At 43.3% G+C, this 19,195-nt stretch overlaps 1 protein-coding gene across 2 annotated transcripts in view; it reads right to left on the minus strand.

Annotated features, from left to right (window-relative positions):
- Nucleotides 1-13,669: 13,669 nt before the first annotated feature.
- The window catches only part of SLC66A2 (solute carrier family 66 member 2), a 68,728-nt gene continuing 63,202 nt past the window's right edge, over nucleotides 13,670-19,195 (minus strand). For both annotated transcript variants that reach the window (XM_058178821.1, XM_058178820.1), the window contains one exon: nucleotides 13,670-17,178. In XM_058178821.1, the coding sequence (XP_058034804.1) occupies nucleotides 16,971-17,178 (208 nt within the window). In that variant the 3' untranslated portion in view covers nucleotides 13,670-16,970. The remainder of the gene's footprint in view (nucleotides 17,179-19,195) is intronic.

Raw genomic sequence — 19,195 nt, forward strand, 5'->3', positions numbered from 1 at the left:
GATTTCCTTTTGCAACCAGAAAGACTGCCTTTTAAGCAACGGCTTACGTGATCCATCATAGCGCTGAAGACCGGTTGGTTTTAATGTAACATCCTTTAGAATTTCAGAGACTCTCCAGCACCAGCGATGCTGCTAATTGCGCTTTTAAAGGCAATTTTCAAACTTGTTTCTGTTGTATGTATGTGGGAAGAAATAACCCAGGTAACGTATTTTTAAAAGTATCCAGATTCAGGTAGTTCTTGTTCCACTCATTCTGCATAGAGCTAGAGAAACTGACAGATTGCCCACCAGTAGTTTCTCCCTAGCTGGATTCATCCCTAATGGATTCATATTGCAGTGTACATCATGAAATATACATAGAGGTTCAAAAGGGAAATTGCTGTATGGGTATGAAGACATTTTTGAATTAATTGTGAAGCCAATCCCTGTGTTGCCGATGGTTTTAAAAGGCCTGCTTTATTTCTTTATGCATTATTGCTATTGGCCACAGGAAGCTTTGCACTTTAGCTTAAATCAGGGGTGGGTAACTATGACCCCTATACAACTTGTGGACTTTAACTCCCATGGTTGGCTGAGGAATTCTGGGATTTGAAGTCCACAGCTCATAAAAGAGCCATAGTTGTCCACCCCTGGCTTAGATGGTGTTTCCTTTGCTCAGATTTAAATGTGCGGTGCTTTAAAATGATTCTAGTTGGATTTTTTTCCCTATATGTCTGATCCATTGGTACTAAAGCCATGATATTTTTAAAATGGAAGAAGACAATTCTGAGGCATTTATAGCTGGCTTTAGACTAAACAGCCAAATTGGCCTTTCATTTTATTCCAATAACTATCACCTGCAGTGTTAGGTTAAAAAAACTGGGAAGCTTTTGCTCGTCTTTCTAAAATGATGATGATGATGATGATGATGATGATGATGATGATGATGATGAAATTAAAGCTATCAATAATAAAAAGAATTGTATAGGGACAAACTGCAGAACATCCAGTTAAGTTAGCCCTGGCCATTGCAAAGATGCACAACAAAGGAGGAAGCACAAAGCATTTGCACTTCTTAATTTCCTCTGTATTTGCAACAAAAGTTTTGTTCCATGCAGCATGTGGGATTTACAAAACGTGAGATAAAAGCTTTGGGTTTGGATGGATTTTGACCATGCAAAACTTTTCCTCATAGTTAAAAATGACTTCTCCACTATGTCTGAAACAAATCGCACAAGAATCACAATGAGCAGTATTTTTGAAGCATATTTTGCTACCAGAAGGCAGGAGCCTTTTACAGTAATTAGGAATTGTGGTAAATTCCAACTCCTGAATCTAAGCGAAAATTAAAAGCCTTATCGCTTTTGAAAATAGAAGGTCTTAGTGCCGGAGGTACTAGTATTAAGATTGAAGTCTACTTACTGTTCCATTTGTATTGATTCTTGGTCCGCAAGATTATGATGATGCTGGGAGTTTTATGCAGTCTTGTTTTGTGTGGCTGAGCTATATTAAACATGTCATCTGTTAGCAAGAAACATTGTAAATAAAAGCTTCGTAATTTCTATTTCCTGACTTTCATTTGTTCCGGTTTATTTTGAAAATAAGAAAGGAAAATAAAATTACCCTGTGGCACATAATCTAAAACTAGTTTTCTTTTACCTATGGAAGCCATTTCTATCTCATATAATCTATTTGTTTCTCATGTGCAGCCCAAGTTCTTTTTACGTACATTTAATATGTAGAACTGTACATCTCACCATTTTTCACATAGAAAAGTGTTTCTGAGCTCATGCTGGAATCATAAGAATCCAGGAAAGACAGGAAAAGCTAACTTCATACTACAATAAGAAAGTCCCATTTTGGAAGTGCAACAAATTAACAGTAAAACTTGTTCCATTTTCCTGAGGTATATTAAAATAATGCGATTAATTTGGAACCAATCTCTCTTCTAGCTTCAACATAAGTTTAGCAAATAATAGGCACTTCTACAAACCATTTCAGCTCCCTATAAGTAATGTGAAATGGACCAAAGTAACCATCTTTGGTTCTGTTAATGTCAGAATTCTGAGAAGGAATGCTTTCCCTTTAGTGTCAATCAATGCTCAGCTTAAACTACTATTTGTCCTGGAATAAAAACAACCCACCTACCTCCATTCCATACAAAAAGGAAGTTACATACATAACTTCTTGCAATCAAATGTATTTATCAAATTTATATAGCTGCCAATCTCACAGGAAGTGACTCTGGTGGCATAAAACAGGGGTGTTAAACTCAAGGTCTGCAGGCTGGATCTGGCCCATTGGGTGCTTAGATCTGGCCCATAGAGCCACCCTGGAAACAGCAAAGGACCGGCCCGTGGTGCCTCTGCCAGTAAAAATGGAGTTTGGGAGGGCTGTGTGCGACCCTTCTGAGTTTTCACTGGCAGAGAGTTGCAGGAAGGCATCACAGCCAAAAATGGAGCTCAGGAGCCTGTTTTCACTGGCAGAACACTCGGGCCACCATAGGTGCCCCTGACACGAGTATCGTCAAGCTGGCCATGCCCACCCTGTGGCCACAATCCTGACCACAACCCTGATGTGGCCCTCAATGAAATCAAGTTTGACACCCCTGGCGTAAAACAATTCAATAAAATAATATATATAAAACAATCATGACCTAAAAGCATCATAAGTAATTGTTACAAAAACACTGAATATTATAAAAACAGAACTAAAGAAGAAAAATAATAGTGCGATGTTAGTAACGGAAACATTTCACAAGGTTTTTTTAAAATTTGAATTTATATCCCGCCCTTCTCCAAAGACTCAGGGCGGCTTACACTGTGTTAAGCAATAGTCTTCATCCATTTGTATATTATATACAAAGTCAACTTTATTGCCCCCAAGAATCTGGGTCCTCATTTTACCTACCTTATAAAGGATGGAAGGCTGAGTCAATCTTGGGCCTGGTGGGACTTGAACTTGCAGTAATTGCAAGCAGCTGTGTTAATAACAGACAGACTTAGTCTGCTGAGCCACCAGAGGCCCATCAAGTTTATTTATTTATTATTTTTTATTTATTAGATTTCTATACCGCCCTTCTCCCGAAGGACTCAGGGCGGTTTACAGCCAGAATAAGAACAAGACAATATACAATTAAAAACAAAATTTAAAAACTTATTATACAATTGGCTGAAAATTTAAAAACATTTAAAATCTAAAAAACCCATTAAAATTCATCTAGAAATTTAAAATTTAAAAAATCTAACAAAAAATCTAACAAAAAACTTAAGCCAGCCCCGCGCGAGTAAATAAATACGTTTTCAACTCGCGGTGAAAGGTCCAAAGATCAGGTATTTGGCGCAAGCCAGGGGGAAGTTTGTTCCAGAGGGTAGGAGCCCCCACAGAGAAGGATCTTCCCCTGGGGGCCGCCAGCCGGCATTGCTTGGCGGACGGCACCCTGAGAAGTCCCTCTCTGTGTGAGCGTATGGGTCGGTGGGAGGCATAGGGTAACAGTAGGCGGTCCCGTAAGTACCCAGGTCCCAAGCCATGGAGCGCTTTAAAGGTAGTAACCAAAACCTTAAAGTGCACCCGAAAGACCACAGGCAGCCAGTGCAGCCTGCGCAGGAGTGGTGTTACATGGGAGCCGCGTGCGGCTCCCTCTATCACCCGCGCAGCTGCATTCTGGACTAACTGAAGCCTCCGAGTGCACTTCAAGTGGAGCCCCATGTAGAGAGCATTGCAATAATCCAAGTGAGAGGTAACAAGAGCATGAGTGACTGTGCATAAAGCACCCCGATCAAGGAAGGGGTGCAACTGGCGAACCAGGTGAACCTGGTGAAAAGCTCTCCTTGAGACGGCCGTCAAATGATCTTCGAACGACAGCCGTCCATCCAGGAGAACACCCAAGTTGCGCACCCTTTCCCTTGGGGCCAATGACTCGGGGTGCCGGCATCCACAGCCACTCTGTCTTGGAGGGATTGAGCTTGAGCCTGTTTCTCCCCATCCAGACCCGTACGGCTTCCAAACACCGGGACAGTACTTCAACAGCTTCGTTGGGGTGGCCTGGGGTGGAAAAGTACAGCTGAGTGTCATCAGCGTACAGTTGGTATCTCACCCCAAAGCCACTGATGATCTCACCCAGCGGCTTCATATAGATGTTGAACAGGAGGGGCGAGAGAATCGACCACTGCGGCACCCCACAAGTAAGGCACCTCGCGGTTGACCTCTGCCCCCCTGTCAACACCATCTGCGACCGGTCAGAGAGGTAGGAGGAGAACCACCGGTAAACGGTGCCTCCCACTCCCAACCCCTCCAACCGGTGCAGCAGGATACCATGGTCGATGGTATCAAAAGCCGCTGAGAGATCTAATAGGACCAGGGCAGAGGAATAACCCCTGTCTCTGGCCCTCCAGAGATCATCCACCAACGCGACCAAAACTGTCTCCATAATATATCCGGGTCGGAAGCCGGACTGGAACAGGTCTAGATAGACAGCTTCATCCAGGTATTGAGGTAGCTGCCGCGCCACAACACTCTCTACAACCTTCGCAACAAAGCGAAGGTTGGAGACCGGATGATAATTACCCAAAATAGCTGGGTCCAGGGAAGGCTTCTTGAGAAGGGGTCTCAGCACCGCCTCTTTCAAGGCGGCAGGGAAAACCCCCTCCAACAAGGAAGCATTAATAATCCCCTGGAGCCAGCCTTATGTCACCTCCTGTGTGGCCAGCACCAACCAGGAAGGGCACGGGTCCAGTAAACATGTGGTGGCGTGAAGCCTCCCCAACAACCTGTCCACGTCCTCGAGAGCCACAGGGTCAAACTCATCCCAAACAATCTCAAGATGCGACTCCGCCCTCTCACTTGGATCATCTCAATTCCGGTCCAAGCCATCCCGGAGTGGAACGATTTTATCGTATAGATAACCACTAAACTCCTCGGCACGTCCCTGCAAAGGGTCATCCCGCGCCTCCTGATGAAGGAGAGAACGGGTCACCCGAAACAGGGTGGCCGGGCGGTTATCTGCCGACGCAATGAGGGTGGAAGCATAATAATAATAATAATAATAATAATATTTTAATTTGTATACCGCCCTTCTCCCAAAGGACTCAGGGCGGTGAACAACCAAGTAAAATACAACCACAGTCAAATACAATATTAAAAATAGCCCTTAAAAAACTTATTGAATTTGTTGAAAAATTTAAAATACAAATTACACCCATAAAATTACATAAATTTAAAACCCAATTAAAAAATTAAAATTTTAAAATCAAGCCAGTCCAGCCATATGAAATAAATAGGTTTTAAGTTCGCGGCAAAAGGTCCTAAGGTCAGGCAATTGTCGGAGTACAGGGGGAAGCTCGTTCCACAGGGTAGGAGCCCCCACAGAGAAGGCCCTCCCCCTGGGGGCCGCCAGTCGACATTGGCTGACGGCACCCTAAGGAGTCCCTCTCTATGGGAACGCACTGGGCGCTGGGAGATAGAAGACGGCAGTAGACGGTCCCGTAAGTAACCCGGTCCTAAACCATGGAGCGCTTTGAAGGTGGTAACCAATACCTTGAAGCGCACCCGGAAGACAACAGGTAGCCAGTGCAGTCTGCGCAGGATCGGTGTTACGTGGGAGCTCCGACCCGCTCCCTCAATAACCCGCGCAGCCGTAAGAACGCTTCGCCTCCCTCAGTGCCACTAGGTAGGCCTTAGAATAAGACCTAACTAGTGTCCAGTCAGCTTGGGAACGACTGGACCTCCAAGTACTCTCTAGGCGTCTTCTCCGGCGTTTCATCTCCCTCAGCCCCTCGGAGAACCAAGGGGCTGGCTGAGATCTGCGCCGGGTCAGAGGCCGCAAAGGCACGACACGGTCCAAAGCTCCAGCCGCGGCCTGTTCCCAGGCCACAACTAGTTCTTCAGCCGTGCCGTGGGCCAGATCCTCAGGGAACAGCCCAAGCTCCGTCAGGAACCTCTCAGGGTCCATCAGGCGCCTAGGACGGAACCAACGCATTGGTTCCGTCTCCCTGCGGTGGTGGGTGGCGGTCCGAAAGTCCAGGCGAAGGAGAAAATGATCTGACCATGACACCGGTTCTGTTACTAAATCATCTAATTCCAGATCATTTAACCACTGTCCGGAGATATAAATTAGATCCAGTGTGCCTCCTCCAGTGTGCGTAGGGCCATCAATTACTTGAATCAGGTCCAAGGCCATCATGGAAGCCTGGAACTCCCGGGCCGCCGTTGATGACAAGCCGGCCGATGGCAAGTTGAAATCCCCCATGACTATAAGTCTGGGGGTCTCAACCGCCACCCCGGCAAGCACCTCCAACAACTCGGATAGGGCTGTAGTCACGCAGCAAGGAGCCAGGTACGTGATCAACAGGCCCAACTGATTCCTATGGCCCCACCTCACAAAGAGGGATTCACAACCGGCTATCTGAGGAACAGTGGCCTCCCTCGGCTCTAGACCTTCCCTAATAACAACCGCCACCCCCCACCCCTACCTTGGGCTCTCGGTTGATGAAATGCTCGGAAACCCAGAGGGCACAACTCAACAAGGGGGACACCCCCCTCTGAGCCCAGCCAGGTCTCCGTAATGCCCATAAGGTCCACGGACTCCCCCTGAATAAGGTCGCAAATCAGGGGGGCTTTATTAACCACAGACCGAGCATTACATAACATCAACCGAAGATCCAAGCTCTGAGGGTCATGACCGCCCGGGGAACGGGTAAAGACTAAGGGGCTGGAGCATGTGATCGCTTTTAAACAGCGAGCACGTGCTCCCAAAAATCGATACGGCCCCCCGCTTCCGCCATATCTGCCTCTCCCACTTATCGTACAGATAGAATGACCCTCTAAACCTATTCACAAGTTCACAAGTTCACCTGTCCCCTGGTGTCTTCAGGCCTGCTGGCACAGCCAGGTCTTGTGCGACCTGCAACAGCTCCAGAGTGATGGCGCTGGCCTCATGTGGGGGTGGGGGGGAGAAGATTCCATAATACAAATGCCACAGCAGAAAGGCTCATTGCCTAGAGCTCACCAAATATAGCTCCCTAGATGGTGGAATCCACAATAGGTCTGCTCCAGGGGTGAAATGCTCCCAGTTTGGACCGGCTCGCGCGATCCAGTAGCAATGACAGCTGCTGGTTCAGAGGACTGGTAGCAAAAATCCCTGACCCCGCCCCCCTGCCTCTGCTGAGCAACACCATCAGCAGAGATATTTTTTTTACTTTTAAAAGCTGGTTTTTCTTCAGCCGAAAACAGCCTTTAAAAGTAAAAATAAAGCCTTTGAGGATCCGCCCCTCAGCTGAGATCGGCAGAGCCTTTAAACTTAAAAAAAACAAATTAAAGTCTCCTCTGGCGATCTCACCTGAGTTCCTCATCAGCAGAACCTTACTTGTACTTTTACGTGTAAAAAACATGTTTTCTGCAAGTAAGAGTAGAGATTCTAAGGCACTTACCTGATTACTGATGAACGCATGGCTTTTTTCCCAGCTCGAAAGCAGTTTCACTTTCAGCCCAGACAGAATCAATTGCTTAGCTAACCTATTTCCTCAGTGATCAACTAATGCTGGCTGGCTTTGCTGGCTGAGGAACTCTGGGAATTGAAGTCCACAATAAAATAAAATATTTGTGCAACTTTCTGAGATTTGGTGTGTTTCTGTAGTGTTTCACTCTAACTACACAAACACACAAAATCTCAGAAAGCTGTATGTGGCATTTTGTGTGTGTGTGTGTGTAGTGTGTTGTATGTGTGTAAAGTGTGAAAGTTGGTTTTTGAGCTTTTTGTGGCTGTGTGAAGTGTGAAGTGCAGCTGCTTTTACATTGTGTGTGAGTCTGTTGTGTTGTGTGTGTGAAAGTGTGAAAGTTGGTTTTTGGTACCTCTTATTGTTTTTTATACTTTGTTTATTATTTTTATAATTTATTGTTATTGGCCACGCCCACCCACTCATCTGACCACCAAGCCACGCCCACCAATTAAGCCACGCCCGCAGAACCGGTAGGGAAAATTTTTAGATTTCACCCCTGGTCTGCTCTATTAGATCTATTAGAAATCAGGAAGAGATAGTCCCTCACATATCCCAGGCCCATGTCTTATAAGTCAATGCCAGCGCCTTGGATTAGATCCAAACACAGACTGGTAACAAATGCAAGCTGCACAGCAGAGGTGTGACATGAGTACTACCATGAACATATATAACTGCTCACACCTCTGTATTTTCCACCAGCTAAAGTTTCTGGATAGTTTTCAAGGGCAGCCCCTTGTAGAATATGTGACAATAGTCCAACTCTGAGATCACTAGGGCATGAATGACTGTGAGCAAGCCCCCTTGATCCAAGAATAGTCTTAACTGGACTGTTGTATAAGACGTTATACAAAGGCCCTCTGTCATGCCCTTGTCGGAGTCTGACTCTGAGATGGAAGAGGAACAGCTGAGAGCATGAGAGAGTGGCTCCATTGGCTGTGGAGGAAACTGGAGAAGGGCAAAATTAGGCTGGCCAGAGCAGGGGAGAGTTAGAACAAGGGAGAGGGGGTTCTGATGAAGACCAAAGCCCACCCCCTCCTCATCCTAGGACACACAGGGAAGAACAGAGAAGAGAGCAACATGGGTTGTGTGGCTTACAAGGGAGGACAGAGCCCTGATCCCCTTCACAAGATACACCTGGAGCTGGAGTTTAAAAGGAGAGGCAAATGGGAAGGGCGGTTGTTGGGAACAAATGCTGAGTTCATGTGCCTGTTGACTGCTTTATCTGAGTTCCTGGCATCCTCCTAACTGGTTTAATTTATGGCCGTGCTCTTTCAATTCTGGAATTCCTTATCTTGCTTGCCCTGCCAGATTAATTACTTTATCTTGACCTGTTGGATTTATGGTTGAAAGTTTTGTCTGCTTACAGGTTTGTGGAAGGGTTTTTTTCCAGACAGGAGGGTAAAGGGACATTGGGGGCAAAGTTTGGAGCTAACAAAGGAACTTGTACTTATTTTCTGGCTGCGATGCCTTTGTGCCACGCTCCGGGTTGTCACACCCTCCTAGCTATGAGTGCCATCTGTTCCTTGAGCAGAGTTGTGAGTCCAGGAAGACCCCAGTCTGTGCATAGGGTCTGTGTGGGGCAGTGCAATCCCATCCACCATTAGAAATGCTTCATTGTACGTTACTCCAGAGGATGTGACAGGAGGCATTATTTAATTTTTAAGCTACAAGAAGTGGAACTCATTGTAAGTGCAATTGTGCCTTTTCTTCCTCATAGGACCAATCAGAATCTTTCCTTCTCCCAGTATACACACACATATTGGGGGGAGGAGGGGAGATGAACCAAGCAACTTGTTCTTTGCGCCATATTAGAATGAAAGGGGCAAACGAGCTTCTCACTTTCATTCCAACCAGTCAGATTAGCATTGCTCTTAAAGTTGCTGCTAGAATGGTGGCCAATCAGGAGCTCAGAGGAACACAGAGACAAGAGGTACGTCCAATGGAGAAGCAGATGGTTCAATGGTTACACCATTTGGTTGGAAATCAGTTGGCTTAGCTTCTGAACTCAGTGTGCAATTACAGCACGGCTGTCCAACTCCCAGCCCATGGACTGGATGCGTCATGCGCTGGCCATGCCATGCCTGGTTTAGTGAAGGGGGGGAAAAATCCCGATACGTCACATGACGCCGCCGTGACAATGTGAGTTTGACACCCCTGATTTACAGTGTTCCAATACTGGTTCTGAACTGGCAGAGTCCTGATGCGTAGTGCCTAATGTTGTTTGGGGGTCTGAACTGAAGAAGGACTCTTTCAATTTTTGTATCAAACTATGAGGAGCATACCCACTGATGGAATATGTGGAGTGCTCTGCCAAAAGAAATCTTAGTGCAACTGCCAGAAGCAGCACTTTTTCAGTGGTATCCAGTCTCCAAGATGGAAACAATATCGTTTTTATATTTTTATGTCCAAAAACAAAATACAGATAGTCCTTGACTTACGACCACAATTGAGCCCAGAATTTATGCTGTTGAGACATTTGTTAAGTGAGTTTTGCCCCATTCTACAACCTTCTCTGGCCACAGATGTTAAGTGAATCACGGCAGGTGTTCAATTAGTAACCCAGTTGTTAAGTGAATCTGGCTTCCCCATTGACTTTGCTTGTCAGAAGTTCGCAAAAGTTGATCAGATGACCTCAAGACACTGCAACTGTCATAAATACGAGTCAGTTGCCAGGAATCTGAATTTTAAGCGCATGACCATGGGGATACTGCAATGGTCGTGTGAAAAACGGTCATAAGTCACTTTTTTCAGTGCCGTTGTAACTTTGAACAGCCACCAAATGAATTGTTGTAAGTCGAGGACTACCTGTAGGTTTAAGCAGCACAAATTGACAAAAATAGGGGTAGAAAGTGTAGGGCAGTGGATGTTTCGACGAAGTCTCATTCGTCATCTTCAGGCTTCAAGCACAAAACTGAAGCCTGAAGATGACGAATGAGACTTCGTCGAAACGTCGCCAGGACACTTCCAATTTTATGCGGGAGAAAACCTGAATAACCAAAGACCTACATATATATGTATATATATGTGTGTGTGTATATATATGTGTGTGTGTGTGTGTGTGTGTGTGTGTATATATATATATATATATATATACACTCACCCACATGTATATATATATATATATATATATATATATATATATATATATATTTGTTTTCTGAGGTTTTCACGGGTGTTTGTATATAGGTCTTTGGTTGTTCGGGTTTCCCCCCGTGTAAAATTGGAAGTGTCTTGGCGACGTTTCGACGAAGTCTCATTCGTCATCTTCAGGCTTCAGCTTCGTGCTTCTGGGAGCAATGTGTGATCGCAGCTGTTTCTTCCTTTTAACTGCTAGTGGGGTTTGAACTGATTGGGTGGGAGCTTGGCTGTGCTCTGATTGGATGGGGTTTTCTGTGCTCTGATTGGCTGGGGTGTGTCCTGTGTTGGTGGGGGCTTGGTTGTGCTCAGTCTAGTCTGTGCTGCAGGGGATTTGAGCTGGTGAGCTGCATAGCTGTTGTTTGGCTTTGTGGTCGTGCTACATCTTCATAGTGGGTGTCAGTCTGCTGCATGTATGGATTGGAGGGTTTGAAATGGCTAATGTTGCAGCTGCGGTCTGGCTTCTGGTCCTTGGTCGTGCTTCATGATCAGTGTGGGTTTGGGTCTGCTTTCTGGGTGGATGTGTGGTGGTGACATCCTGTGTGGACCTCGTGAGTGTGGGTCTGGTGTCATTCCTCGTGTTAGGGACTCGTTTGTCAATAAGGGCGGGTTTCCAAATGGCTGGTAGGCGGGAGGTGTCATCTCGTTTGTTCATGCTGTGTGGGCGTTTTTCTATCTCAATGGCTTCTCTGATTATTCTGTTGTTAAAGTGTTCAGTTTTGGCGATAGTTCTGGTCTTTTTAAAGTCAATATCATGTCCTGTGACTTTAAAGTGTTGGACCAGGGAAGAAGTTGGTTCCTCTTTTTTGAATGAGTTCTTGTGTTCTTCAATGCGTGCACTTATTCTTCTGTTGGTTTGTCCAATGTATGTGGTGGGGCAGGCGGTGCATGGGATTTCATATACTCCTTGATTTTCTAACTCAATTTTGTCTTTGGGGTTTCTTAGGATGGTGGATATTTTTCTGTTTGTGCAGAATGCTGTCTTGATGTTGTGTTTGTGGAGGATCTTGCTGATTCTGTCTGTGGCACAGCCCTCCTCCCATATATAAAAGGCACCACAGACAGGCTAATGTTGCAACAACTGCGATCACACATTGCTCCCAGAAGCACGAAGCTGAAGCCTGAAGATGACGAATGAGACTTCGTCGAAACGTCGCCAAGACACTTCCAATTTTACACGGAAGAAAACCCGAACAACCAAAGACCTATATATATATATATATATATATATATATATATATATATATATATATATGTGTGTGTGTGTGTGTGTGTGTGTGTGTGTGTGTGTGTGTGTGTGTGTGTGTATATGGACACACCCCCAGCCAATCAGAGCACAGAAAAACCCCCATCCAATCAGAGCACAGCCAAGCTCCCACCCAATCAGTTCAAACCCCCACTAGCAGTTAAAAGGAAGAAACAGCTGCGATCACACATTGCTCCCAGAAGCACGAAGCTGAAGCCTGAAGATGACGAATGAGACTTCGTCGAAACGAAGATTGTAGAGGTGATTCACATTCTAAGGCTTGTGAAGATATTCTGGTGCTGCAAAGAAAGACAAGATAAAAAATATATTTTGAATAAATCTTTTCCTGCAATTTTTTTATTAGAATTTGAAATAGTTGTTTCTATCCTACAGTCCTAACAAAATTCACCATTCATTGAGTTCAGCCAATCATAAATACTTATACTGTGTTCTGGGCAATACAGCATATGAAATGTTTTAACGTACAGATCAAAACTTATAAAATAGCAGTGTTTGGCTGTAATTGATGGATCAGAACAGGAGGTCTATTGGAATAGATCAAACATCTATTCAGAAAGTTGTTATCCAAGGGTCTGGTTCTGTGTGAATAGTGTATAAGAAGTGCATATATTAACATCTCATTTATTATTAGATAATTGGTATCGTGGAAAAATAAACTATCTTTGTTATCAAAATGCATTATTTTAAAGCAGCGGTTACCAACCGGTGGTCTGTGGACCACTGGTGGTCCGTGAGAATATTTTGGTGGTCCACAGAAAAATTATTTGCATTTTTATATTGCACTAAAACAGGAGTCCTCAAACTACGGCCCCTGGCTCAGATACATGCAATGAATATTTGTGTTGCTGCAGAGAGTCTCCCTCTTCGGGGTCTTTTTGTGCAGGTCAGAGGGGGGGCGGGAGAAAATCCAACTTGGAGTCTGTTTCAGCCTCCTGGTGCAGGGCTTTGGGTGAAGGCAGGAGGGATGTGCCACTGATGGCGAAGAGCAGGAGGGCCTTGTTCCAGTGGGATTGCATCATGGCCTGGAACTGGCTGACCATCTCAGCCTGCTAAACCTCCAGGCGCTGGTACCTGGCCTTGCACTGCCGCAGGTCTTCCCTCTGCTTGGAAAGCCTATGATCGTAGTCCTCAGTGAGGTGCTTCTACTGAGTCTCCTTCTCCGTCAGATCCAATTTGAACTGAGCCAGCTGTTTTGCCAACTCTTTTTCATGGTGGCTGCTTAGCTCCAACAACTGCTTCCTATTGGGGCCCTAAGGAGCCCAGGCGGGCAGGCAAGGATTGGCTGGGAAGGGGGGGGGTGAGTAGAGGCTGGTGAGGCACCCCTTGCCATGAGTGACATCGAGTTGGCCATGCCCACCCAGTCACATGATCACCTAACCACACCCACCCAGCCGGTCATTAGGCAGATTATATTAGTGGTCCGCGGGATTTAAAATTATGACTTTAGTGGTCCCTGAGGTCCGAAAGGTTGGCGACCCCTGTTTTAAAGTACTAAATTATTAAAACCATCCGTTTTAGAAGACTGGCCATTGAATATAAATGAGATGCTGTGCTGGAAATGAGTATGTTACTTTCTTTCGCAGTGGTGCACAATCAGTCCTGAACACAATAAATAGCCTTGTTTCAATATCGGAAACTCAATGAACTTTGTAAAGTTCTCCTGTATGTATATGCAACTGAGCAAATGTTTTCTTTTTCAAGTTCAGTATACTTTGGAGGAGGAAGCCAGGCTAACTGAACCCACATAACAGCAATGTTTCTTCTGCTACATTCGAAAAGAACAAAACAAATGGAAATGAAATTGTGTATAACTTTATTTTTTTTAAAAAATCATACTGATCGTTAATGAGTGCAATTGGATTTTTCCATACATTCAACATATAGCTAAAATATACAAAAGTTCTTTACAGAATTTTTTTAGGAAATAGTGTCCTAATTATTGAGATGCTCTTTGGATACTCTTACAGATGTATCAGAGCTGCTGCTTGAGGAAGAGTTTACCTGTGAGTAGGAGAAGGCTTAAGCGAGTGATAGACAACGTGTATCCTATGGTCAAATGTGGCCTCTTAGCATCTTGAGAACTTTTGAAATTTGATGGCAAAATAGCCAGTTTTCAGGGACATGGGTCATGGTCATCCATCCTTTCTCCCCGCCCCCTCGGTTCCCCCCAAAAAACTAAGAGAAAATTTATTTTCCCACCATCACTAGAAGGCATGCTGCACTTCACTAGTTGATCAGGAGAGCGAGCTTCAGCACTGTCTAATTAAAGATTGGCCACTCATGGTTTAAAACGGGTGTCCAACCTTGGCAACTTTTGAGACTTGTGGAAATTAACTTCCAGAATTCATGCTGGCAGGGGAATTCTGGGTGCTGTAGTCTACAAGTCTTAAAGTTGCCAAGGTTTGGACACCCCTAGTTTAAAAGTTCAAGCCATGGCAACAGACATTTCATGGGAAAAAACCAGGCAATTGGCTCTCTTCTATGTGATGGATAGTTATGATTCCCTGGGAATCAATTGATGTTGAGCCTAAAACTGTATATGTTAAAATATGTGGCTATCTGGAGTTCAGGAGCAAGTGACCCACACAGTTAAATACTCCACAAGTGCGTAAACTTCTCTGGTGACATTTGTAGTTCTGTTGTGATGTTCTGAGCCTATATTTTAATATTGGCAGCAGAAGTTAAGAATCTGTGGACAGTAACTCATCTAAAAAAAAAAGCAGGAGTGTGTGTGGAATACTATTAATTTTACCTTCCATAACACTTGTTAAAAAAAAAAAGAGGTATTTGTATATATTCAGGCTACGCTCACATAATAGTTTAATCCCGTATCTCAAAGGACACTGGGAAAGCAAAGAATGTTACCCCATACAAAAATAAAACCTAGCATTCCAAGTTTAATAAGTTCTGTTGTACGAGTAGAAATACAATCCTCGCTACAGCAGCACACCAGGAAAAACTAGGGTGAAAATGTATAATTTAAAAGACGACTGCCACCCTGTTCTAACACAGTTAGAACCTTGTGAAAAAGAGAGCAATGCAACATTCACATTCAGCCATGCCACATAAAATCAGCTTGGTAAGGTCACTTCAGGCACCAAGGAATAAGCAGCGAAGCCATTCAACAGCACAAGTCTATTCAACTACAATATTTCACACCCTCATTAAAGCAGCTTTCCTGAGGTTTTATTTATTTGCCAGCCAGGCAGAGAGACCTCCACTAAAGCGATAGCCAATCAATATATTGCCTCATCCTTGTCTCGATTTTTTTTGCTGTTTAAGGGAGTGAGTTCCTGGGCATTCAGAATTACCCTAGTGAAACGCTTGTCCCTCAGATCCCAAATATAGGAAAGGACGCATAGCCAGATCAGATGTGCCAGTGGAAGGGATTAAAACAAAGCTGCCGATAAGATCCCCACTTCTGCAAAGATGGGATTTTGATGTCTTCAGGTCACCCTAGATTTGAGAGAGAAACAGCCAGATGAAGCAAGGAGGAGATCCAGCTGAAGAGTTCTGGTCAGACTTGAATATCTTTTTTTAGATAGTTGAAGGGGGAATCAAGGTAACAGTTGAATCAGTATTTCATAAAATGTCCCTCCAAGTAGGATATATCTTAACAACAAAAGCACATATAGTATATTTTATGGCTAAGAGAAGAGAGTGGTTCCTGAATCAATTATATATATATAATTTGCCTTGACAAGTTAGTCAAGGAACTTTTAAAACAATACAAGCAATGCTTTTCTTGCAGCCCAATCAAATCTCAGAATAGGCTTACATAAGTCTGATGAACTCATTTTATAGATCCTCCAGTTTCTCTACTCTTATAAATGTGCCTCCCTAAGTGCTTTTTCATTCTCCCCTTTCAGTTACTGGCTATGGCATTGCTAAAATGAAGCAACTTTCAAAACTTTAATGGACTCCGAATCACTACCATACTTCCCCTCATTTTCAGTAGCCCCACTTCTTCCCAAACATAAAATGACATTTGGTATTAAATATTTAGAAAAATATCACACACTAACGTTTTCTTTAGAAAAAAAAAGTTTGCCCTATTATCCAACACCTAAAGTATTGCTCTCTCTTCTCTCTCCTAGTTTAGTAAACCATCTCTTTCAGAGAGAAGGTTACTCAGATAATGTCTTTAGCGTAAAAAGCAGTGCTATTGTGGTCGACCTGTGCAACTTAAGAGTATAACTTTAAGAATGTCATTGTGTTCGCACTGCGAAGACAAGATTTACCATACATAACTGAAAGTGGCTTTCCCACCAAACAAAAATACAGGAACAGAATGCAAATAATGCCTAAAGTAAACACTGATTTTCTTTCAAGCTCGTCCTCTTTAACTATAAATCCTTTATAGATTCTGTTAGTAATTTCTCCAAGGTGTCGAAATTACTCATCCTTCTGAGCTCTCTGAAGACGTAACTGTGCATTAGTCTGTTCTGTTTGGCTGTAGTAGCATTTGTATCAAAATCACTAATCACTCTGATGTATTTATACATCACACTGGCCCAGCAGTGTGCACATATATATATTTAACACAGTTGCACAAAATCTATTCCTTGACATTATTTAGTAAACCATCTCTTCCTTGTATCAACTCTTACAATCTTACCAAGTGTGGCCTACCACATTTTAAAAACAACAACAGGTTCTGCAATTTCATCTAAGGAATGTAAAATATTCCAAATACATAGCCCATACGCATATAAATAGGTAAATGCTTCAGACAAAATACTCCAACTTTTATGACTGACCTTTGAAAAAATAGCACTGAGAATATTAACCACCAGCCCTTGTGATACACATACATTTGTCCGTGCACAGATGTTTTAGAGAACTGAGTAGAACAGAAGAACATAAAAGAAAACCCCTCACTGCAACCCCCAAGAAGACAAACCCATTTCAATAGATATGCAACCCAATGAAGGAAGAGGAAAAAGTGCCAGAAGAAGTGTCCATGTTGGTACGCATCTTTGATTCTTCTATTTCTAGTTCCTCAGAAACACAGTAGGTACAAGCAGAGCGGAAGCTAAGGCTGGCTCCCAGCCTCTTCTACAAATCTCAACGAATCACTTGCATCCTGTGCCTTAAAGTGCCTTTGTGCTGGCTGGATGTGATGAGTGTGGAACAGGTTTCTGTGGGTAACAGCTGAAGAAGTAAACCTGCAAAAGGATGGCCATGTCTACAAAAACCTGGAGAAGTCCACACACGGAGAACTGGAATGGAGCTTGATTCAGGAGGAAATATACCGTCTTGAAGGTGTCACCGCTGGTCCACATTAGCACCATCTTTACGCTTAAAAGGGAGAGAAAAACAAATCAAAAAGAGGAAAAAAATAATAATAAAAGTATCCCCTGACATATTTTTGCAATTCTGCTAATGGCAAAGCAAAGATGTCCTTTTTATGGAGAATGAAAGTATTGCAATGTTTATCCAAATAACTATCAACGCCAATAAGGGAAATGAAACAAACTACAAATCACTGTCATCAATGTTCAAATATAAAGAATAATAAAAGTTTGACCAAATGCCATTGTAATGCAGATAACATACAGGGTATATCTTTAGTTTGCTCTTCTGCAAAGTAGTAAGTCACAAACCTCTGAAGTTCATCTAGATCAGGCCACCGAACTTCGTATGACAGCCAGCCAAATTTCAAGGCTAGATTCATTTACACACACACACACAATTCAGATACATCGCTTAGACTTTTTTTAAAGGTACCCACATAGACAGATGTACTTAACTTTGAACCAGCTTAAAATGTCCAGTGCTGCTGGCTACAGACATGCTCACAAGTGTTCCTTAAGTCATGCAGTACTTCATATTTTATAAATGGGTAAAGGAAGTCAGACAACTTGCTGAAGGCTAAAAAGGGGATGACCTAGTTCAGACTATAATACTTGTGAGTTCTGGACAAGCCTCCCCCTCCCACCCTGAATAAAATCTCCTGGCTCTACTTTTGTAAACTATGTTTTAATTGGTCGTGATAATTGGTCATGATATAAAATGAGGAACACAATTTACCAGTGCTCCTCATTTTACATGAAACAAGACATAGGGATTCCAGCTTCAAAATAAACCAGGATATTAAACTGCATTTAAAATCCTGAGTTAGAGTTTTAGAGTGTGCATGAAAACCTGTTTTTTCCGACCATGCAACAAATGCGTTGTGTTTAGGAAATCAACTAAACCATTCTGGATGAATCGTGGAACATCTGGAAATAAAAGGGGGAACGTCTTGATTGATTCAGCTTAGAGATGTATGAGGTGGGTCCTGGAGGATGAATAGAGCAAACGTGCTCCTTTGTACCCTCTACCTCTGCATTGTTTGGGCAGCAAATCTTCCCTGTCCTTAGCTACCACGCTTGAATTCAAAAGTGGCATAACCAAAATAGACTCCTTTGATCCTCCCACCCAACACGTTTCTTCTCTGGTATCTCTGCTTAGCTGCTGCTGCCGCCAATGACCTTGCCATCAATCTGCTGTCTTCCGCCATCCAACATCTATGCCAAGCTCTAGAATACTTATTCTGGATTTATGACTAAAATGAACATTTCAGTCAGGATGTGGACCACCTGAATCTCCCTGTTCCATGCAAATCCCTTTTGAACATTTTCTGTGATTTCAAAGCTAGACACACCTTCCCCAAATGGAAAATTAAGTTAATGACCATGTTTCCCCGAAAATAAGACCCTGTCTTATATATATTTTTGAATCTCGAAATAAGCACTTGGCCTTATTTTCAGAGAGGTCTTATTATTTTGGGGTGCATGGAACAAGACGGGGCTCCTCTTGCCATCTTACTTTATTTCCAGCTCTGTCTCCCTAACCCTAACCAGAGGAAATGGTGGAGACCAGCTGCACATGCTGTTAAATATTTTTGGGGAGGGCTTATTTGCAGGGTGCTTATTTTAGCGCATGCACTCAAAAGCCCGATTGGGTTTATTATCCGGGGAGGTCTTATTTTCAGGGAAACAACAAGGTAGAGGTTTCCAGATTTAATGATAGCATTGAAACAAGGATGGTGCACATGGGAATCACCTGAACACAAAGTCTGTCCTATGCTGCCAGATAATCAGATTTTGTGGAAACAAAGAAATAAAGCAAATATCCTAAACTATAGAATTAACACTACTAAAAAAAGGAAAGAATATGTAACATTATTTTCCAAGCCATTGTTTTCTAGCTTAAAGTATAGTAATGTTTTTTCTCATCACATAATACTAAAGTGAAAGCAATGTTAAATGGCTCTTATCATTTAAACGCTAAATGTTTTCATTAATGCATTATATATAGCAACTCAAAGGCA

The sequence above is a fragment of the Ahaetulla prasina genome, chromosome 3, assembly GCF_028640845.1.
Source record: "Ahaetulla prasina isolate Xishuangbanna chromosome 3, ASM2864084v1, whole genome shotgun sequence".
Classification (NCBI taxonomy): domain Eukaryota; kingdom Metazoa; phylum Chordata; class Lepidosauria; order Squamata; family Colubridae; genus Ahaetulla; species Ahaetulla prasina.